This window comes from Lipotes vexillifer, unplaced genomic scaffold (genome assembly GCF_000442215.2).
Source record: "Lipotes vexillifer unplaced genomic scaffold, Lipotes_vexillifer_v1.1 scaffold469, whole genome shotgun sequence".
Lineage (NCBI taxonomy): Eukaryota > Metazoa > Chordata > Mammalia > Artiodactyla > Lipotidae > Lipotes > Lipotes vexillifer.
The window spans coordinates 3734618-3757166 of NW_006788006.1; the positions used below are offsets into that span (position 1 = coordinate 3734618).

The 22549-nt window shown below is 54.5% G+C and overlaps 1 protein-coding gene across 1 annotated transcript in view; it reads left to right on the forward strand.

Moving 5' to 3' along the window:
• The window catches only part of SLC25A42 (solute carrier family 25 member 42), a 26782-nt gene extending 4233 nt beyond the window's left edge, over positions 1-22549 (forward strand). The window contains exons 2-8 of the mRNA XM_007461082.1: positions 11944-12058; positions 16317-16422; positions 17963-17988; positions 18678-18844; positions 19237-19353; positions 19839-19990; positions 21810-22549. Coding sequence (XP_007461144.1) covers positions 11944-12058; positions 16317-16422; positions 17963-17988; positions 18678-18844; positions 19237-19353; positions 19839-19990; positions 21810-22117 — 991 coding nt within the window. The 3' untranslated portion in view covers positions 22118-22549. The remainder of the gene's footprint in view (positions 1-11943; positions 12059-16316; positions 16423-17962; positions 17989-18677; positions 18845-19236; positions 19354-19838; positions 19991-21809) is intronic.

The window sequence follows — 22549 nt, forward strand, 5'->3', positions numbered from 1 at the left end:
CCGATCTCCCCCGCCCCCAACACCGCTAGTCTGGTGCCCCCTTGGGGCTTCCACAGCCGGATCGGAGCCTCTCTCCGTCAGCCCACACATACCTGACACCACATCCCTTCTCGTTGACATTTCCCCTCATACACCTGAGACTGTGCGCCTCGCTGACATCCCCCACACCCCTGGGGCCGCGCCCCCAGGCGCCCCGCACAGTTAACTCTGCACCCCTACACGCACCTGACTCTGTGCCCACACTTATATTCCCCCTCACACACCTGATACCGCTCCCCCGCTCATGAACACCCACCGACACGTCGTTTGAGACTTCCCCTCTATGCCAGCCCCACACCACAGGGCGTCCTCACACACACACACACCCGGTCCCCGCGCCACCACACCTCGGCCTGCACCTCCACACTCAACACCTGAGCCTGTGACCCCAAACTCACCGTCCCTCACTTACATCTGTGCTTGTTCCTACCCCCTCGCTGGCTTTTCTCACAGCCAAGTCTGGGCCCCTCTCACTGCCCCCCACCTTAAGTAATCTGGGTCAGTGCCCTCAGGTACTCCCTCCACACATGCACATGCCTGCCCAGTACCCCTGGCAGCCCCCTCTGACTCGAACACCCCCAGTCTGTGCACCCACCCGTACTTTCTTAACACATTCACCTGTGTTTGTGCCCCCTCCGTAATCCAGGTTTTCCAACATTCACCCAAGCCTTGCTATCTCAGGATCACTGCAACCTCCACCCACTCCCCCCGCAAAGGAAAAGCGCACCCAGATGTTATCTTTTCACTTATCACGGTCTATAAAGTGATTTCCGGGCTTAAAATAATCCCATGGGCCAGACAAAACTGGAATTATCTCCATTTTACCAGCAACAGACCTAAAGCGATTTGAATTGGGGTGGCATTGCCCACCCTTTCCTGAGCATTGCTGCTGACCCTTCTCTGCGGACCTCCTCCACTTTTGCCCATCTGTTGTGTTTATCTCTGAGGGGTTGACAGGGGAGGGGAGGGGAGGGGACCCCCACCCTCCCTGCAGCTGTTACTCAGGAGTCCTGTCTTTGACTGGGTCCGGAAAGGCTGAGCTGGAAGGGGCGGCCCCTGGTTGCTTTCTGAACATGTGTCTCAGAGCCCTGGGGCTGGTGGAGACGGGGGCCCTGTTGCAGCTGGGCTTCAACACCTAGGGTGCCGCAGGCCCAGCTGGTAGGGTCGCCTGGGGGGGGGGTTTGCTGGGCTTCCACCCTCTGGCCCAGCTCTTACAGACTGATGCCCCTCACTGACCCGGGAGAGCTCCTGGGGCCTTAAAGCTGATAAACTGAGAGAGTAAGGCAACACTCTTCAGAGTGAGAGCTAATGTTTCAGCCGCTTAGACACAAACTGCAAAACTGGAGCCTGGCATGGTGCTGGGGATAAAGATTTTTCTGGAACTTTTCAAGTTCCCTGGAGGGTGATTTGCAAGTGTGCAGTGTGGAAAGAGGCTGGTGGCTTTACTGTTAAAAAAGCAATAACATGCCGTTTCCTGTAACGCTTGCATAGTACTTCTTATCCCTCTCCTGTCTCTCCCTGCAAAGATGGTGCTGGAATGTTCTGGAGGGTCTTGTCACCTTCGGCTTCATTGGAAACTGAAGCCATTGGGGTTTTCTGTCCAAATTCAAAAGGAGTCATTTAAAATGTGTGTGTGTATGTGTATGTATATACATGTATATATGTACATATATACACATGCACACATTTTATATATACGTATGTACATGCATATATTATATATATATACACACACACACACGTGCGAATATATGAGTAAACCTTGACAAGGTCATTGATGTACATGGTAAAAAAATAAATAAAATCAAACAGTACAAAAGGGCATAACAGTAAAAAACAGGCAGGTCTCCCTATGCTGGTTCCCCATCCCCGTCTGGAGGCCCTCATTGTTAATAGTTTCTCCTGTATGATAATGTTCCCTTCCAGAGATAGTCTATGGCTGTGGGGAAGATGTGCATATTCCCCCTCACCACCCCTTTTAAACCACTGGCAAATTTGTATCAAATTTTATCAAAAGGGTGAGTGATTTTAAAACAAGTCCCTTACTGATGGCTGTTTAAGTTGTTGCTGGTGTTTTGCTTTTACAAACCGAACTGCAATGGATAGATAGAATTTTGCATGAGCAAATATGTAGTAAACGTGTGTGGGGCTCCCGCAGTGCACAGACGCGTGGAAACCTCTCTGTCTTCATGGAGTTTAACATCCAACTGCAGCAACTTCCTAGTAGTGGCCAGGCCAAAGAGCATGTCCATTTAAATGGTTAATGTTCCTCTGTGGAGGCTGTGCTGTCATCAGTATTCTCTCAGCTGTGAAGTTGGAATGCCTGTTTCCTCCCCCAGCAGCCAGGATGGTTATTATCAAGTGTTCTGGTCTCTCCAGTCTTCTTATCTTGTCTCTGAGGTGTTCTGGCCCATGGGGGTGGTGATTAAACATTAGATTTCTGTTTCTCTTCCAGAGTCTAAAGCTCAGTCCAAGAAATATTTGAGTCCCTCCTCTGCAAAGCTCTGAAGGAAACCTTGGGGGTTGGGGTGGAGGGCAGGCAGTCCTTCTAGAGAAGGAGATGCAGGCGTCACCTGGAGTCCCAGGAGGGGAGGTCTGAGATGTTGGCTGTTGCTCTGTTTTTTGTTGTTTTTTTTTAAGCACCGGGATCCGGCAAAAGAACGAAGGTGTCAGATGAGATTGAGACAAGTCAGATGTTAAATCTATTTGAGAAGTTGTCTTGAGATTTTTCTTGAGTTGTCAGTGATTTCCCACTATTGGTGCCAGGTGGAGGGTGTCATCACACTGAGGGCAGGCCTTTTCCCATGTGTCATCCCGTTTTTTGTTTCTTCTCTTCTATTTTGGCAATTAGACATTAGAGGAATATTGAGATGATCAGAGCTATTAGCTTGTTTGGGTTTTGCAAGCCAGCTCTTTTAAAAATGCATTGTATTTTTTATTTTAAGTGTGAAATACTTCTTAATAATAAAAGCATGTAATGTGTGCATGAAAAGAAAGACAGTAGAAAGAATAACGAAACCACCACCCAGTTTAAGAAGTAGAATGTTCCCCCAGTGGCCCCTCCCCGGTCCCTGTGCTATTTTTAAAATATGCTTGTCAACATTTGTTTTCTTCACTGAATACCTTTTGCTGCAGCTGAGTGCTTGGGTTCCAGGGTCTCAACAAAGATCAGGAGAAGCCAGGTTTTCTGTTGAAGTTCTGCCAGCTGGGCAACCTGTGAGGTCCAGAGAGATGGGCAGTGGCCTCGGAGTCATGGGCAGGTCACTAGCCAAGGGACAGTACACACTTGGGGGGCTTGGTCTCAGACTCTTGCTGTATTAGTTTCCTGGGGCTTCCATAACAAATAACCTCAAGGTGGGTGGCTTAAAACAGCAGAAGTTTATTCTGTCCCTGTTGTGGAGTTCAGAAGTCCAAAATCAAGGTGTTGGCCTTTGCTATAGACTGAATGCTTGTGTCTCCCCTAAAATTCATATGTTGAAACTTAATCCCCGGTGTGATGGTATTAGGAGGTGGAGTTTTGGGAGATGATTCGGTTATGAGGGTACAGCCCTCATGAATGGGATTAATGGCTTTATAAAGGAGGCCCAAGAGAACCCCCTTGCTCCCTGTGCTATGTACACAGGCCACCATCTGTGAACCAGGAAGAGCATTCTGAACAGACACCAAAGCTGCTGGCATCTTGACCTTAGACTTCCCAGCCTCTGGAACCGTGAGAAATACATTTCTATTGTTTATAAGCCACCCAGCCTGTGGTGTTTTGTCACAGCAGCCAGAACTGACTAAGACAGCAGGGTTGGTTCCTACTGGGGCTCCTGAAGGAGAATCTTTCCCCGGCTCTGGTGGCTGCCAGAGGCAGTCCTTGAGTTCCTTGGCTTGTTGGCCACATCACCCTGATCTCCACCTCCGTCTTCACATGGCCTTCTTCCGTGTGTGTGTGTGTGTGACCTCTTATAAGGACACCCATCATTGGATTTGGGGTCCACCAAATCCAAGATGATCTCATCTTTTTTTGTTTTTTTGCGGTACGCGGGCCTCTCACTGTTGTGGCCTCTCCTGTTGCGGAGCGCAGGCTCCGGACACGCAGGCTCAGCAGCCACGGCTCACGGGCCCAGCCGCTCCGCGGCATGTGGGATCTTCCCGGACCGGGGCACGAACCCGTGTCCCCTGCATCGGCAGGCGGACTCTCAACCGCTGTGCCACCAGGGAAGCCCTGATCTCATCTTTTTAATTAATTAATTAATTAGTTAGTTTGTTTGTTTATTTTGGCTGCACAGGGTCTTAGTTGCAGCACATGGGATCTTTGTTGCAGCATGCAGGGTCTTTTAGTTGCGGCTAATTGTGGGATTAGTTGTGGGATCTAATTCCCTGACCAGGGATCGAACGCGGGCCCCCTGCGTTGGGAGCACGGAGTCTTAGCCACTGGGCCACTAGGGAAGTCCCCAAAGTGATCTCCTCTTGATATCCTTAACTAATAATACCTGAAAGACCCTATTCCAAATAAAGTCACTTCCTGAGGTCCTGGGTGGACATGCACTTCGGAAGACCTCACGTAACCCCTACAGCTGTGAAGCCAGAATTCTTGTCAGGGCATTATTGAAGAAGGTGCTTGTCCAGCAGCCTCTGCTACTTCAGACAAGACAAGGCCAGCAGGGTCAGGGCACACTTCTCAGCCCCTCCGGATGGCCCAAATGCGCAGCCCCTGTGGGCTCCCTCACTCACCTGCCTTCCTTTTGGAAGATGGGGGCATCTGCTCAGAGGTAGCAAGCACCCAGACAGGTGAACATTATGTCTTCATTTTGCTCTCTGCCACCCTTTGGCACATGCTTACCAGGCTGTGAGCTTCGTCCTAGATCATCCCAGTTTTACAGAAAGGTGACCGAGGCTTCAGGGCACCTTTGCCCGAAGATGCATAGGGAGACCATGGGGAAGCTAGGACAGACGTAGATTGTCCTGAATCCAGATCCCTGTCCTCCTTCAAACAACACACCCATAGCACCGTGCTTCCAGCCACTGTAAGACACGAACATTTTATACGGCATCCTGGAATGCCAGCACCATCACGGCCTCCAGGAGTGGAACAAACTTGAAGCCTTACGGTACTATTTTTCTACAATCTGTAAATATCTGTGTGCCAGGGTCAGAGACAGGTGTGGAGGAGGCAGAAACACTGGCTCAGAAGGGTACGGAACATGGATGTGGCTCAGACCTTCCCCCACTGTAATTTATTGGTCCTGAGCAGAGGCTGGGGGTGCTAATTCAGGGGGCCAGGAAGGCTTCCAGAGACCTGAAAGCCAGCAAGGAGTTAGCTAGGTGACGAAGCATTATGAGCAGAGGCAACTAACAAGCCTGGATTTTGTGGGACCCAAGAGAAGGCCGAGGGGCTGGGGAACATGAGAGGGTCTTGAGATGGGATTGGGTTGAAAGATCGAGGCCAGGCCACTGTGGGCAAGCCATGATAGTAGACCCAAGCTTAGAACCTCTGACCGCCTATGCCTCCCCAACTGTGAAATGAGGACCAGAATGGGAGACCTACCTTGTCAGTGGTTTTGAAACTTACAAGATGAAATGTGCCAGGGACTTCCCTTGTAGTCCAGTGGTTAAGACTCCACACTTCCACTGCAGGGGGCACGGGTTCGATCCCTGGTCGGGGAACTAAGATCCTGCATCGCATGCCATGCAGAGCAGGGTAAAAAAACAAAAACAGAACAAGAGGGACTTCCCTAGTGGCGCAGTGGTTAAGAATCCGCCTGCCAATGCAGGGGACACAGGTTCGAGCTCCGGTCCAGGAAGATCCCACATGCCGCAGAGCAACTAAGCCCGTGCACCACAACTACTGAGCCTGTGCGCTAGAGCCCACGAGCCACAACTACTGCTGGGCCCTCATGCCACAACTACTGAAGCCCACACGCCTAGAGCCCATGCTTTGCAACAAGAGAAGTCACCGCAATGAGAAGCCTGCGCACTGCAGCGAAAAGCAGCCCCCGCTCACCTCAACTAGAGAAAGCCCACGCCACAATGAAGACCCAACGCAGCCAAGTAATAATAATAATAAATAAATAAATATAATTTTTAAAAAAATTCGGTATTACTGGCAACAACAGAAGGGACGAAGTACAATAGAAACAGAAGAATGTGAAGAAACCATCTGGCCCAGTTGCCTGCCTTGGTGCAGAGCCCAGGCCTCTTGCCCTGGAGAGAGGGAGGCAGCAGGGGCCGCAGGGGCTGGAGGAAGTAGGGAGGGAGGGGGCTCTGGCCTCAGAGTTTCAAGCGCCAGCTGAGGCCACCCGCCATATACTCTGGGCCTCACCCTCAGCCACGTGGGCTGTTGGTCACCATCTGACCAATGATGGACTCCAGACAACACCCAAAAGAGCCCATGTTCTTGGGCACAGATAAGGGGGCCCGACCTGGGCGGCTGGGCGCGGAGAAGTCCCAGGCACGGTGACCCCACGCTGGTGGCAGAGGGAGCCTGGCAACTGTCCTGAGTATGGGTGCTGTGTGGGCAGTGGGAACCCCATTTCAGTGAGGGAGGCCTCTCGGGGCAGGTTGTGGGGGGGTAAATTCAGAACCTTGTGGCAGTTTGGGGGAAGGAAGCCAGTAGAGGGCATGGCAGGGGTGCCTGAGTGTAGGGGGAGGGGCTCTGACCTGGGAAGGGCACAGCAGGGGTTGGGTCAGCCATACGTGGGTTGTGTCCTCTGTTATTCTTGAAGAGGTGAGTGGGGGGAGGCAAAATGCCAACTGCTGGAAAGTATGTACATCCACAGTCAGGCTCCCTCCATGCCCTTATCTCCTCCCCTGTATGGAGAGTCCCCATCACTGTTTTTTGGTTTTTTTTTTTTATAAATTTATTTATTTATTTATTTATTTTTTAAATTTTTGGCTGCGTTGGGTCTTCATTGCTGTGTGCGGGCTTTCTCTAGTTGTGGCGAGCGAGGGCTACTCTTCGTTGCGGTGCACAGGCTTCTCATTGTGGTGGTTTCTCTTTGTTGCGGAGCACGGACTCTAGGCACACGGGCTTCAGTAGTTGCGGCTCACGGGCTCATTAGTTGTGGCTCATGGGCTCTAGAGCGCAGGCTCAGTAGTTGTGGCGCACGGGCTTAGTTGCTCTGCGGCATGTGGGATCTTCCCGGACCAGGGCTTGGACCTGTGTCCCCTGCACTGGCAGGCAGATTCTTAACCACTGAGCCACCAGGGAAGCCCCCCATCACTGTTGACAGCACTCTATAAACACCTGGTCTGCTTCCAGTCTTTGCATCGGGACAGCCTCCCACCTGGGTTCAGGTAGGTTCACTCATTAGTGACAGGCTGGGTGGTGTCCTCCTGTGAGGGCTTAGGTCACACATTCTCCCTGTCCCCCTCTCCTCGCTCCCCCATAGCTTCCCATCCAGACCTTCATACCTTCACTGGGACCAGCACCTGGCTGTGGCCTTACTGGCCCATGAGGCTTCATGCTCACCTGTCTGGGGGCACAGCACACATTCCAAGGCATCTGCTAAATCACCTGCAGAGAGATGCTCCCCACAATCTGCCTCAGTCTCATCTACCAGTTGCATTACTGTCCCCACACATGCCAACAGCCCCCCCACCAAAGGTTAAACACAATTTTCTCATTATGAGTGCAGTCTGGTACCTGTCATGTTTTTAAGTTTTTTTTTTCCTTCCCAGTGACCTGGCTGTTTCTTTGCCTTTGTCTTGAGTTTTTTTTGTTTTTGTTTATGAAAGGGCAAAGAGCTCTTTACTTCCTAGGAAAATAGGCTTTGGCCTAAGAGGCAAAAACTTGAGGCCTCCCCCACCCCCAACCCCGCCACTGCCCCAGGACGGGAATCTCCTTCTCTCTGCCCTGCAATCCTGGGGAGCTTCCTGGAGGCACCGGGCCCTTTCGGAAGCAGCTTGCAGACTCTGGCTGCCCCTTCTGCTTGGGGTTGGGGGGCCTGAGGCACCCCAGCTTCTCCTCCAAAAAGGATCTTAGTTTCCTTTGGCCGCTGTAACAAATCACCACAAAGTGTCTTGAGACAACACAAGTTTATTCTCTCACAGATGTGGAGGTCAGAAATCCCAAATTAATCCTCCTGCAGAGCCACTCCTAAGGCTCTAGGGGAAGATGCTTCCTTGTCTCTTACAGCTTTTATGCTCTGTGTGTTCCTTGGCTTGTGGCTTGTGTGTATCATTCCAATTTCTGCCACTGTCTAAACACGGCCTCCCTGCCTGTGTCTGTTTTTCTGTCTCTTATCAGATCACTTGTCATTGTTGTTAGGACCTACCCTCACCCAGGGTAAGGATCTCTAGATCTTTACCTTAATTACATCTGTGAAGGCTTTTTTCAAATAATGCCACATTCACAGATTCCAGGGAGACATGTCTTGGGGCGGGGGGGCTCACCATTCAGCCCCCTGCAGGTGCCTTCCCGGGACTCAGCCTTGGCACTCTGTCACCTGCAGTGACACGCTCTTGTAGGTCTGCACTGGTTTGTGTGGTGCCTTTGTTTCTGTTTGCATCCACCACACCGAGGCCCTGTCTGAGCCAACTGCAGAGCTCCCAGCGGGCCGCGGGAGGGAGGGAGGCAAGTGCTCAGACTCTAGACTGTATGAGGCCGGGACTAAAGGGCTGGATCCTTCCTCAGGAGGGCAGTTTTGCAGAACGTGTCCACATTCACCACGCCTGACCCAGCCCTAAGAAAGGCCGCACTGGGAATTCCCCGGCGGTCCAGTGGTTAGGACTCCGCACTTCCACTGCAGGGGGCACAGGGGGCACGGGTTCGATCCCTGGTCGGGGAACTAAGATCCCACATGCTGCAAAGCGCAGCCAGAAGAAACAAAGAAAGGCTGCACCATCTGCATCCGGGTGCCCAGGTGTGAGGACAGTCCCCCGGGGTCCATAGTGTCGGGGGTGCCTCTGAGCAGCAGCCGGACGCATGGAGGGTGATAGAGTCACAGTGTCCTCCACAGACAGACACCCCAGCCACTGGCTGGAAAAGATCCCTAAGGCCTAGTTTCTCTTTGTTTGTCTGTGAGCAGTTTTAGGTTTATATAAAAATTGCAAAAGTAATACAGAGTTCCCCTCCACTGCACACACCCAGTTTCCCGTATTAATAACATCTTCCTTTAGTATGGTACATTTGTCACAACTGATGTACAAATACTGATACATCGTTATTAACTGAAGTCCATTGTTTATTCACATTTCCTTAGTGTTTCCCTAATGTGCTTTTTCTGTCTCAGGATCCTCACATTACCTTTAGTCGTCACATCTCTTTAGGCTTCTCTGGCCTAAGATAGTTTCTCAGACTTTCTTGGTTTCGACGACCTTGACGGTTTTGATGAGAACTGGTCAGGTGTTTTGTGGCCCTTGGCCCTTGGTTGGGATTTGTCTGGTGTTTTTCTCATGGTTGGACTGGGCTTTGGAGAGGAGGACCACAGAGGGGAAGTGCCTTTCTCATCACACACGTGTCCAGGGCACGCGCCATCAGTGTGACTTATCACTGTGGTGTTGACCTTGATCACGTGGCTGAGATGGTGTCTGTCAGGTGTCCTCACTGTAAAGTTACTCCCTTCCCCCCTTTCTGTGCTGTGCCCTTTGGAAGGAATTTGCCACGTGGCCCACACCTCAGGGGTCATGCTTACGCTTCCCTTCCTCCAGCACTGAGCATCTGCGTAACTTATTTGGGATTCTTCTGCCTGGGAGATTTGTCTCTTCTCCCTCATTTATTTATTTATTCAATCATTTATTTATATCCATGTGGACTCTCGGCTATTTATCTTACACTTTGGGTTACAATCCAACACTTCTGAGACTTCCCTGGTGGTCCAGCGGTTAAGACTCTGTGCTTCCACTGCAGGGGGCATGGGTTCGATCCCTGGATGGGGAACTGAGATCCCTCATGCCTTGGTGCAGCCAAAAAAAAAAAAAAAAAAAAAAAAAAACCAAACACTGTGCGCTCTCCATCATCCAACTGCACCTGACCTTTCCAGTCTTAACTACACCCAGCCTACATTCTAAGCATACTTGAGCTCTCTATGCTAAAAAAAAAAAAAAAAAAAAAAAAAAACCCAACACTGCTTTATTGATTTTGTTGCTCTGCTTTGGCCACTAGGAGCTCTTTGATTTGCCTTTGTGTCCCATTTTCTCAGTCCCATTGACTTTGGTTCCTGCCTGACACCTCAGGGTGGTCCAGGCTCATCGTTGAGTTTCTGGCCACGTCTTAGAAGCAGCTGTTCATCCCCGAGCCAGGGACCATTTTAGGTAGGAAACAGCGGCAGAGGCCACTTGGAACAGAATCCTGCTTGTGCTTCCTAGGATGTTCCTTACCAGTGGGTGCCTGGGAGGACCTGGAGGGCAGGAGGGGCTTCCAGAGCTGGCTCACGGGGGCATCTGGCTCGTTTGCATCATTTTACAGGAAAGCATATTGATTCATTGGGTGATTTTAAAGCAAGGGATACCTCCAAGCATACCGGTGCCTAGTGGCATCTCTGTGACACCAGTCCTTCATCTTTTTTTCCTCCTGGTCCCCTCCGTGTGGTTGGCTGAGCTTTGAGTGCACCTGCACTTGGAGGTTAAAGGTAGGTTTGTTATCCGAAAACTGGGTTCACGTCTTGGTGGGTGTCAAGCAAATAGACACAATTAAGTCAAAGATGGGGAGAAGGAAGGATGTATTACTTGAGGTTGTTAGGGTGGACCCCGATCCAATAGGACTGGTGTCCTTACAAGAGGAAAAGACATTCTTTCATAAGAGGAAATTTGGACACGAGCCTGTGTTACCTGAAAACTGGGTTCATCTCTTGGTTGGTGTCAAGCCAATAGACACAACCAAGCCGAAGATGGGGAGGGGAGAAGGAAGGATTTATTATGACTTTCAGCAAGTAAGGGGAACACCGGGGACCTTTCCCAAAGCAGTGTCTCCCCAACAGCAAAATTGGGGAAGTTTTAAGCTCAGGGTACATGCATATTCATGAAGGGGCTTGAACAGAGGATAATTCAGCATAGAATTGGGGCAAAGGTCCACAGAGTCCAAGCTTTAGTTGATTGAAGTCAAGAGGGTCAACATCATTCCACCCTCCACCTGGGTGGGGGCCTTAGTTCCCAAAGAACTCAAAGATATATTTATTATTATGTCTATCCCTTGAGGAGGAACTAGGACTCTGCTTTATCACTGCACTACTGTCTGACTGCCTTTTCTCTGTTCCTGCATTCCTTTGTTCGCTTTAGGTCATTAATTACCGAGACCTGTTCAAGGGCAAGCATTGCTGCCAGGCTTAGCTCACAAAATGGCTTAGGCCAAAATGGCTTCTCTTAGGTCAAGAGAGCCATTCCTGGTTCTCTTTCTCCGGGGACCCCCTAACTTGTCTGCTTACAGGTTTCCAGGGAGGAATCCTCAAGTATTAGGACACTTTACTATAACTTGTCCGCAAAGGGCAGGCAGCCACACAGTAGGACAAAGATTAATTTTCTAAAAGTATTCCTGTGGACGGAGTCTCAGGTCCAAGCTGGCATAAGCCCAGAGGGCACTGGGCTCCAGGGCAGGTGGAGCCCTCCAGCCTCCACACCCTACACCCTGCCACGCCCCTGCCTCCTGCTGTGTGATGTGACCTTGCTGCCAGCTTAACCTCTCTGAGCCAATCTGGGCAGTTGGTACTAGGGTAAAAAAACAGAGGACTCAGAGGCCCATTTGTGAGGATGAAATAAAAGAGCTGATGAGAAGAGCTTTTGTAAATGATTAAGCAGTCAGGTCAGGGGACTGTGGCATCCAGGTACAGGTTCGGGTGTCTTTATCCTGCAGAGAGACAGAAGCCAGGTTAGGAGAAGCGTGCCACTGGGGCAATGCTGGCATCGGGCCACTTGAGGATGAATCAGAGGCCCCAGGCTGGTGGAGGAGGCCAGGTTCTCACCTCGTCCCTTCTTGCTCCCTAGGACTGAGTCTCCCGCCATCCTGAGCAGGCCTGGAATGGGTAATGGTGTGAAGGAAGGCGTGGTGCGTTTGCGTGAGGATGCCGAGCCCATCCTGCCCGCTCATGTGTCTTCAAAGGCAAGTACCCTGGCCCCCCCCATTGGGCATTCTCACCCAGTCCTTCTGTACTCGCACCCTATTACAAATCACACCCTAACACGCTGAGGGCGAGGCCGGGGGGGTGAGGGGGTGATGCAGGCCGCCTCCTATTCCATTTTTATAGCCCCATTTGTGCTGTGGATCCAGCTGCCCTGCCACTTGGCAAGAAGCCAAAACCTCGCCCAAATTTGGCTGGGATGTCGAAGGTGTCCTTGAGCCCCTTTTCTCACTCAGATTTGCCAACGCAGAAGAATTAGCCAAAGGTGGGGTGGGCTGCAGGGGAACTCCTTGCTCCAGGGAGGAGTCTACCCTCAGCTCTGAAATTCATCTCCGATTACGCCCTTCAACTGAAGACAAAAGCCTTATTCCCTCATAAAGAAACTGGATCAGGGACTTCCCTGGTGGCATGGTGGTGAAGACTCCGTGCGCTCCCAAGGCAGGGGACCCAGGTTCAATCCCTGTTCAGGGAACTAGGTCCCACATGCATGCTACAACTAAGGAGCCCATGTGCTGCAACTAAGGAGCCCGTGAGCTGCACCTGCAGGAGCCTACCCGCTGCAACTAAGACCCGGCGTGACCAAATAAATAAATAAGTAGATATTTAAGAAAAAGAAAAAAGAGAAGAAATTGGATCAGCCCTGTGCTTGTTCACCATAGAAGCCAGTAGAAGTTCTCCCAGCTGAACCTAGAACATGGACTAACCCACCTTCACTGCCAGGCTGGCTCAGGCACCCGCAGGCAGTTCTCAAAGTCCATGGGCTTAAAGCCTGAAGCAGCATCATCCTCTGGCCCTCCTGACCTTTCCCCAAATTCCAAGTCTCCCTGTGGAACGCCAGGTGGGCAGGAGGACTGATTCTCGGGGCCACCGTCACCATGCTGGGGGCGGGGGGGGCAAGCCCCAGAGCAGGCACCCATCCCTCACAGTTGAGTGAACTTCGCGGCAGAGTGTGAGGGAGACGTGGCTTTCCCTCCACTGGCCCGATGGATCCCGCCAAGTGGACACGCCCAGCAAAGGCCCCCATGCCTGACGTGCACTGGGACACACACAGCGCCGGTTTTCCTCTGCGCTGGCTGGCACAACCCACGTCAGTCTTGGCCTGCTTGGCCAGCCCAGTGCAGGGAGCTCACTCTGCAAAGTCCCATTTCTTTAGTTAAGGAGCCAGGCATCTTGTGATGTTCACCGCTGGTGTGGATCCCATCTATGGATCACCTGTTTCCTCTCCGTCGGGCTGCCTGCCTCCTTTTTCATTTGCAGGATCTCTCCATATGATGGGTATGGAGACTTTGACCATTCAGTGATGCCTATGCCAACCAAGCTCTTTAAAGAATAAGCCAGCTGTGGTCATTTAAGAGTCAGTTGGGGGGGCTTCCCTGGTGGCACAGTGGTTAAGAATCCGCCTGCCAGCGCAGGCGACACAGGTTTGAGCCCTGGGCCAGGAAGATCTCACATGCCGCAGATCAACTAAGCCTGTGTGCCACAACTGCTGAGCCCACATACCTAGAGCCCGTGCTCTGCAACAAGAGAAGCCACCGCAGTGAGAAGCCTGTGCACTGCAATGAAGAGTAGCCCCTGCTTGCTGCAACGAGAGAAAGCCCATGTGCAGCAACGAAGACCCAACACAGCCAAAAAAATAAAATTTAAAAAAAAAAAAAAGGTCAGTGGGGACTTCCCCGGTGGCGCAGTGGTTAAGGATCCACCTGCCAATGCAGGGGACACGGGTTCGAGCCCTGGTCCGGGAAGATCCCACATGTTCCAGAGCAACTAAGCCCATGCTCCACAACTACTGAGCCCCCGTGCCACAGCTACTGAAGCCTGCGCGCTCTAGGGCCCGTGCTCCGCAACAAGAGAAGCCACCACAGTGAGAAGCACGCACACCACAATGAAAAGTAGCCCCCACTGTCATCAACTAGAGAAAAGCCCGCGCACAGCAGTGAGGACCCAACACAGCCATAAATAAATAAATAAATAAATAAGCTATATGCTGCCCCGATGCCTCTTTAAAAAAAAAAAAAAAAAGTCAGTGGGAGCGTCTGCCGAAGGCAGCAGCAGCCTCCTCCACTAAGCACGTGAAGTGGGCTCACAGCATGTCCCTGAAGCGCCACATTGAGAGCTAGGGTTTAAGGATGTGTGTTCCCCACGTGCAGAGCTGGCTTTGTGCTTGTAGGCACCACAGTTTGCGCAGGAAGTAACCTGGTGAAGGAGATGGAAGGGACACATCGGCTCCACTTCTGGTGCCCACAGAACACATAGACTCCCTGTAGGGCATTCCCTGTGCTCATGGTAGCTCAAGGTCAGCTGTCACCACACTGATTCACAGAGAGGAAACTGAGGCACAGGGCCTCGGAGCTGGTGCCAGGAACACCACTGAGCCTTCTGGCATCAGATGTCTACAACCCTCAAAGCCAATGGGACCAAAGGACGAGAACCTTGCTGTGTGACCCAGAAAAGGCAGGGGTCCCCAGTGACAGGCCTCTGTGAAGCAAGAAGATGGAACCCCCTGGTGAAGCTTGGCCTTAGAAACTGAGTGGGGAAAACGCTGCTGCGGGACTCTGTTCTTTTAGGGAGAGGTCAGCTGGGCTGGTGAAGGGAGCACCGAGCCCAGACTCGGGCCAGGAGTGTGGACAGACCCAGCCCTTCCCCCTGAGCCACCGCTGAGCTGAGCAAACTTGGGGCATAGCCCTGGACTCCACCATGCCCACTGGGACCCAGGCTACCAGTTGTACACCCAAATGCCCCTTCATCCCACCCCTCTCACAGCCTCCCCTGGTCCCATCCTCTGCCATCTCCATCCTGGGTTTCACAGGAGCTGCCTCTTCTCTGGTTCCAGTTAAAATAGCCTGTTTACCTTCCACACTTCTCCATTTCTCTTTAGGCAAAGACCAGCCTCCTTGTCAGGCCTCCACAGTCTGTGGGGTCCAGCCCCACCCACCTTTCGTCTCTTCTCTCTTCCCTGTGCCCGTCCCTTTCCCTGTGTCAGCCACCCTGCCCTCCTTGTGGTCCCCCAGGGCCCCCCACTCCTTCTCACTGGGGCCTCTGAGTGTTGCGTTCCTCCCCCTCTAAGAGTGTCACACACGTGCACACACACACACACGCACACATGCACAAGCCCTGCAGTTAGGTGTACCTCATCCTTCAACCTCGGTTCCTTACCCCTCACCCTGCATTCTCCTGGAGCCCCGAGCCCACTCCTCATAGCCCCTCCCAGATTGGTGATTCTTCACACATTTGTCTGAAGAGTTAGTTCATGTCCTGCTCCCCCCGTGGACTGGCAGCCCCGTGAGGGGAGTGGTGAAGGCTTGTACATGCCCCTGCCTCACTCCATGTGTCTCTAGGCCCCTGAGGGTGCCTGGTCCGAGCAGACTTCACAGATTCCCGGGATCACTGAGCTACCTGCTCCTCACCAGCCTTGTGCGCTGCAGAGTGAGGACATGTGGGGCATGTCCAGAAGAGCACTTCCAGAAAGTTCTGTGGCTGAGTCAGCAGCGGGGATGGAGACTCCAACCCAATGAGCAGGTGGCTTCCTGTGTGACAACTCAGGTCTCCCTGGGCCTCTAGGGAGGGAGGGCTGTTGGAGCCGGGGCTCGGGGAGCCACAGGAAGACTTGGGAGAGCACTGGCTCTGAGGCTGGCCACAGGAGTGCACAGTGCTGGTCAGCCACATCTGTCTCCATCGCCCTTGCCTTGGCTGGATGAAGAGCCACAGATGCCAGCCAGCCCCTGAAGTCCTGATAGAAAGTTGTGGAAAGGAGACACGCTGAACAGTCAGGGTCTGCTTGCCTAATATGCCCCACCCACTCCCCAGACCACCAGGAACCTTTACCCTGAAACACTGCAACGGGAGAATCCCTCACAGGTGGTGGGTGGAACCAAGGCTTGAAAGTAGGACAGGTTGGGGGTGACGCTTATGTTTGGAGTTCGTCCCGTCGTAGGCCGTCTCCGAGAAGTTGGAACCTCACGGGACAGCCCAGCCAGTGCATGACCTCTCACGTGGTTGGTCCCTGTGGCCCAGGAGGTTTTCACTGTGTCCCACCAGGCTTTGTGGCTGCTGGACCCACCATGGCTCAGCCCGTGCCCAGCATGCTCAGGGCCTAGCAGGGCTGTGTCACTCTGGCCACCGTGTGTCTGTCAGCCCTGGACCAGGGGGAGAAGGTAGACCCTCAGGAAACTTTCCTGAGCAGAACAGATGCCTCCTCTCCCTCTCTGATGACAGACTGTGTGTTCGTATGTTTTCTTGCAGAGTGATCACAGGCAAGTTCTTAGCTCCCTCCTGTCAGGGGCCCTGGCTGGCGCTCTTGCCAAAACGGCGGTAGCTCCCCTGGACCGAACCAAAATAATCTTCCAAGGTAAACGCTGCCTGTCCATCTATCCCGTGTCATAGAGAAGCTGCCAAGCAATCCTCCTCCCCCTCCACGGCCCCCCAGACTGCTCTGCAAAGTGGTTTTTAAAACGCCTCTGTAGAATCCACTTAGAAAGTCTGTTAGTGTTTAGGACTGACGTCACAAGGTACCACAAACCAGGCAGCTTAGAACAACAGGAATTTATTCTCCCACTTTCTGGAGGCCAAAAGTCCAAATTCAAGGTGTCTCTAGGATTGGTTCCTGCTGGGGCCCTGAGGGTGGACCTTTCCTTGCCTCTTCCAGCTTCTGGTGGCTCCAGGCATCCTTGGCTTGTGGCCGCTTCCCCCGTCTCTGCCTTCCCCTCTGTGTCTGGGTCCTCTCCTCTTACAAGGACCCATGTCACTGGATTAGGGCCCACCCTCCTCTAGTGTGACTTCAGTTCAATTATATCTGCAGAGATTCTGTTTCCAGTTAAGGTCGTGTTCACAGGTGCGGGGGGTGAGGACATCGCTGGGGAGGACACAGTTCAAGAATCCATATCCCTCCCTTCTTAGGGTTGAGCAGGCACTGGGTCCCCTGAAGATGAGGCCTTTCCATCCTGCAGATGGTGGCCAGTGTCTGAGGGGTGCTGGGAAGGAGGACGGTCACAACCTGGGACCCCCGCCCCTCAGCTGTTTGGGAGGAGAGGACTGCTGGGCCTCAGTTTCCTCATCCATATAACAGGAGCATTGGTATCAACCTCCTCCCTGAGGAGGAGGGGGTGGAGGAGTGAGCTGACATGGGAAAGGCTGGGCATGCAGCTGAGCACACGTACCCTCCCCACCCCCCACACGCAGCTGTGTTGTTCCTGGAACAGATGCTCAGCGCAGTGCCCTACAGGGAGCTTGGGTGTAACTCCAAAGGCAGGTGGTGTGCATACGTCCACACAGATGGGAGCGCAAGGCTATCCTGGGAACACAGCCGACGCTCGGGAAGTGGGGGATCGGGGTGAGCCAGGCAGCCCTGGAGAGCGGGAGAGTGGGCACTAGGGCTGCCTGGGCCAGGCTGTGGAGAAGAGAGGGCAGGCCGCAGATGTCAGACACCCCCGTGGCCTTGTCCTGCAGGAGCCAGAGCCCCTTGGCTGACCCCCGCATGGCTGGTGGCTGGGATGCCTCCCCAAAAGGGGTCTGGCAGAAGTGGGGTCCAGCAGGGGTGGGGACTGCTGAGTGTCAACCCCGGAGGGGTGCATCCTCCCACAGGCCCCTACAGAGATCCCCACTGTCCTGGGGGTCAGGTGGCAGCTGGGCACCCCTTCCTGGGAAGAAGCCGGTGTGCAGAGAGGCCTGGATGTGGGCCGGGGGTGGTAACGAGGCTCCTGGGAGGAGGCTGACTCTGCTGTGGAGGCCCCCACCTCAGCCCTTGTAGGGGTTGTGGGGGAGGCATTCCCAGGGGAGGCTCTCCCCATGCTCAGACCAGACCCCTGCAGAGGGGGTCATGCAGACTGGGGGGAGGGTCCCATCCTTCATATCTCACACTCTCTGTTGTGTTTTGTTTTGTTTTTTTCCAGTGTCCTCAAAAAGATTTTCTGCCAAGGTGAGCCACTAGGTCAAGGAGCCCCTGCTCTACGACCTTCACCTCCACCCTGCTGGGCTGGCAGCGGCAGAGGAGGAGGGTGGTAGAGGTTGGGGAAACGTTTTTCAAGGTGCTTTTTCCCATCGGCTCTCCCGCACCCCCGCCCCAGGCCAGCTCCAGGGCCGCCGGGTGACCAAGGCCTCCCCTGCCAGGCACCAGGGCCAAGGCCACCCATCTGCACCCTGAGCTCTGCCTGGACACAGCCCACCCTGGGAATTGACGGGAGACCCCCCTTATCCTTGGGCTAGCGGTGAGAGGACTTGACAGTCTAAACTCACAGTTGTCATATTTGATTTATTTTTAAACACGGAGCAGGTGTTACCTTCTTAATAAAGGAAAAGAAGAATATTTTAAAAAGCTAGACTACCAGACGCCAACAAAATACCCTCTGTGGGGCTCTGAGCCTGCTTTGCAAGCCTGGTTCCCTCTGGCTCGCTTTCCAGTTCCCAGGGCCGGAGGACTGGGGCTGGGCGTGCGGGGGTCCTAGCGCAGAGCCCAGAGAATGCGGGGGAGGGGGACGATGGCTCCCCCAGGCGCTGGGCTGGGCCATGTAAGGTGGGCAGGGCGGCCCAGCGCTCTGCCAGCAAAGGCACTACTCAGGCAGAGACGGAGGGCACTGCCATTGCCCCTTTCCCCTGCCCTCCCCCCAGGAGGCCTTCCGGCTCCTCTACTTCACCTACCTCAACGAAGGCTTCCTCAGCCTGTGGCGCGGAAACTCGGCCACCATGGTGCGCGTGGTGCCCTACGCCGCCATCCAGTTCAGCGCGCACGAGGAGTACAAGCGCCTGCTGGGCAGCTACTACGGCTTCCGCGGAGAGTGAGCCCTCCCTCCCGCCCCCCCCAAAAAGACCCCTCTCAGCGCGATTACATCACCCTGTTCTCCTGTCTTCCACCTGCTCAGCGTTTCAGAACTTCTCGTTTATCCGGCCTCCCCTCAGAACCTCAGTCCCACGACGGCCACTGATCCTACCCGTGCCCCAGAGCGGGTAGGGAAGGTGCTCGTTGTTCATTCATTCGTACGAGGAGGGGGAAAGGCAAGGCAGCCAGGGGAACTTCAAAATGGCGTCCACCCAGAGACTCTCCCCCGCGCCGCCCGCTTCAACTCGGCTGGCTGCCTTGCAGCCGGTGCCGTTCCTCCATCCCTCCCCGCCCCCAGACCTGTGGGCACCCGGGGCGTTGGCCTCTGACCTCCTCCCCACCCTCTTTCAGAGCCCTGCCCCCTTGGCCCCGCCTCCTCGCTGGTGCACTGGCTGGAACGACGGCCGCTTCGCTGACCTACCCCCTGGACCTGGTCAGGGCGCGGATGGCCGTGACCCCAAAGGAAATGTGAGCCCTACCACGCACGGCGACGTTTTCACCAGCAGCGGGGGCTCTGTGTCTAGTGGGGTTCCCGGGTGGGCGCCCTCCATTGGGCCCCTGGGGTTTGGGTCTGGGCCTCCACATCCAGCTGCAGACAGAGCTGGGCGGAGGCTCTGCTACCTCCCCCTCCCCCGGCACCGCAGGGCGGGCCAGGTGTGCGGCTCCACAGCTGTTACAGAAAGGCCGTAATTGGGTCTCTTAGCTTGGGGATCAGTTTCTGCTTCCGTCCAACCCGAAGTGTTCATGTGGAGGCAGACACAGCCAAGCGCCGAGCACGGCGGAGTGATCCCAGTGGTGAAGGTGGCCATGGCCTTGGGCGTGCAGGGCCCCCCTCGAATGCCAGAGCTTCTGTGCGGTTCTGTCGGTCAGCATCCAGGCCTGTCCCCGCTGACGTGGGAAGAGGCGAGAATTAGTGAATTGAGGCCTCCCCCGCCCCCCGCTCTGTCCTGCAGGTATAGCAACATCTTTCACGTCTTCATCCGCATCTCCCGAGAAGAGGGGCTGAAGACCCTCTACCACGGATTCATTCCCACCGTACTGGGGGTCATTCCCTACGCCGGCCTGAGCTTCTTCACCTACGAGACCCTCAAGAGCCTGCACAGAGGTCAGGAGTGTGGGGCCAGGGCAGCGCCTGCGCGGGTCACACAGGGCTGGAGGCGGGTGGAGGCAGAGGGGCACTAAGACCCCCCTGGGAGGGGAAGGCCGGGGGCCCAGGGTCTGGATCAGGCCAGCCCCGGGGAAGCTGGACTCCTGACCTTTAGTGCCTCATTTTGAGAGCAACCTTGTGAAGTCCAGAGTGTCACCCAGAGGGCTGGAGGCCCCTGGTGTGCGCACAAGCCTATGGGTAAAACCTAGACGGAGGGGAAGTGCCCTCGTGTGTTTTGGTAATTTTGAGAAACTAGAAAAGTACAGAGAACATTGTAACCCCACCCATACTTGCCCCCGCCCGGTTCGATCAGTCATTAACAAACTGCCTTATTTGCTCCAAGATGTTTTTTGTTAAAGAAAGAAAACGGTCCAGGTAAAGCTGAGATCCCTTGTCCAGAACCCTCAGCCCCACTCCCCTGAGCCTCCTTATTAGGGGTGGGGCTCCACCCCTCACCTCCGTTGGAAACCCTTCTATCTGCGGTTTTGTGTAGCGGGAGCAAGCCTTGTGCTGTTTCCTGGTTATGGGAAGCGATTGAGCGGTCAACTCCTGCACTTCCGGGTAGTGCAGCTCTGACCCATCCTTTTAGCAGTGGGGGGGGGGGGGGGGGGTCCCCCGTTGGGGCGCCGTGAGGCCATTTGTGGGTTTTCTGTGATCAGCTGACATCAAGAGCTCCTTTCCTTGTGTGGGTGCGAGACCCTGTGTTTTGGGTTTTACTCTCCACCCTCTGCTCTTCCAGTGACAGCTCTTGCCCTGGCGCCCTGCCCCCTTCTCACCCCTAGCGGTGCTGGCAGGTTCTTTAACGTTTTGCCAATCTGCTGAGTAGGGCATCTCCCTGTTTTTAATTCCTAATTTCCAATTTACAACACATTTTTAAAGAACCCCTGTGATCCCTTGCTGCCCCTTCCTCCCTCCGGCCCACCCGCCCTCACAGCACCCAGGGGAGGGTGCCTGTCAGGCAGGCTGGGCCGTGGAGAGGGTTCCAGACATGAGTGATGTTTTCTTTTTTTCCAGTTTTTTTTTTTTTTTGCGGTACGCGGGCCTCTCACCGTTGTGGCCTCTCCCGTTGCGGAGCACAGGCTCCGGACGCGCAGGCTCAGTGGCCATGGCTCACGGGCCCAGCCGCTCCGCGGCATGTGGGATCTTCCCGGACCGGGGCACGAACCCACGTCCCCTGCATTGGCAGGCGGACGCTCAACCACTGCGCCACCAGGGAAGCCCTTTTTTTTTTTTTTTTTAACATCTTTATTAGAGTATAATTGCTTTACAATGTGTGTTAGTTTCTGCTGTATAACAAAGTGAATCAGCGGTAAGTATACACACATCCCCATATCCCCTCTCTCTTGCGTCTCTCTCCCACCCTCCCTATCCCACCGCTCTAGGTGGACACTGAGCTGATCTCCCTGTGCTATGCGGCTGCTTCCCACTGAGTGATGTTTTTTCTTTACTAGACGAGAAACAAGAGTGACTGGATGTGAGCTTGTTCTTGGTCTTAGGACTTGGTTATATGATTCTTTGTGCTTTTCTGTCTTGTAAAAATCTTTTCTCTCTCAAATTTGATTAAAAACGAGGGACCAGTAGGTGAGGAAGTAGGGAAGCTATGGCCTGGGTGGGAAGGCCCAGGAGAGCCGGTCAGGTCCTGAAATGCAGCTGTGACACTGCCGGCGCATGTGAGCGCGGGGCGCGGGGGTGCACGGGTGGCTGCCAGTGCGCCGTTGGGTGTGCGCCCCTTCCTATCGCCCTCACAGCCCCTCCCCCCTCCCCCCTCCCCCTGCAGAGTACAGTGGCCGCCTGCAGCCCTACCCCTTTGAGCGCATGATCTTCGGGGCCTGCGCGGGCCTCATCGGGCAGTCGGCCTCCTACCCGCTGGACGTGGTGCGGCGGCGCATGCAGACGGCCGGCGTCACGGGCCACCAGCGCACCTCCATCGCGCGCACGATGCACACCATCATGCGGGAGGAGGGCGTGGTACGCGGCCTCTACAAAGGCCTGAGCATGAACTGGCTCAAGGGTCCCATCGCTGTGGGCATCAGCTTCACCACCTTTGACCTCATGCAGATCCTGCTGCGGCACCTGCAGAGCTAGGGGCCAGTGGGGTCGGCTGCTCTCGAGCTTCAGTTCGCGATGGACCGCTGACCCCTTCTGTTTCTGAGCCCAGCGAGCAAGGGTGTGCCGGGTTGCACCCAGGAGGTGCGCGGGTGCGCCTTGTGGAACAAGCTGGGGGGCCTGGGCTCAGTGCGCACAGGTCTGAGGGGAAAGCCAGTGGCCCTCGAAGTGCATTGTTGGGGCCGGGGGGTCGGAGCTCCCGTGCTCTCCTCTTCCCGCCTCAGCAGGGTCGGGGCTGCCCCGGGAGGTATTACCATGAATGCCCTGAGTGACGAGGGGCCAGCACTGCTTCCTGGTGCGCTCTGTGTCCTTGGACAGGCCCCTGGTTCTAGTGACCTGGTCCCCCCTGGGCTCAGAGCCAGACCCCGCCTGCCCCTTGTTGTTCCGAGTCTATGTCTGTGGCGGGGGCAG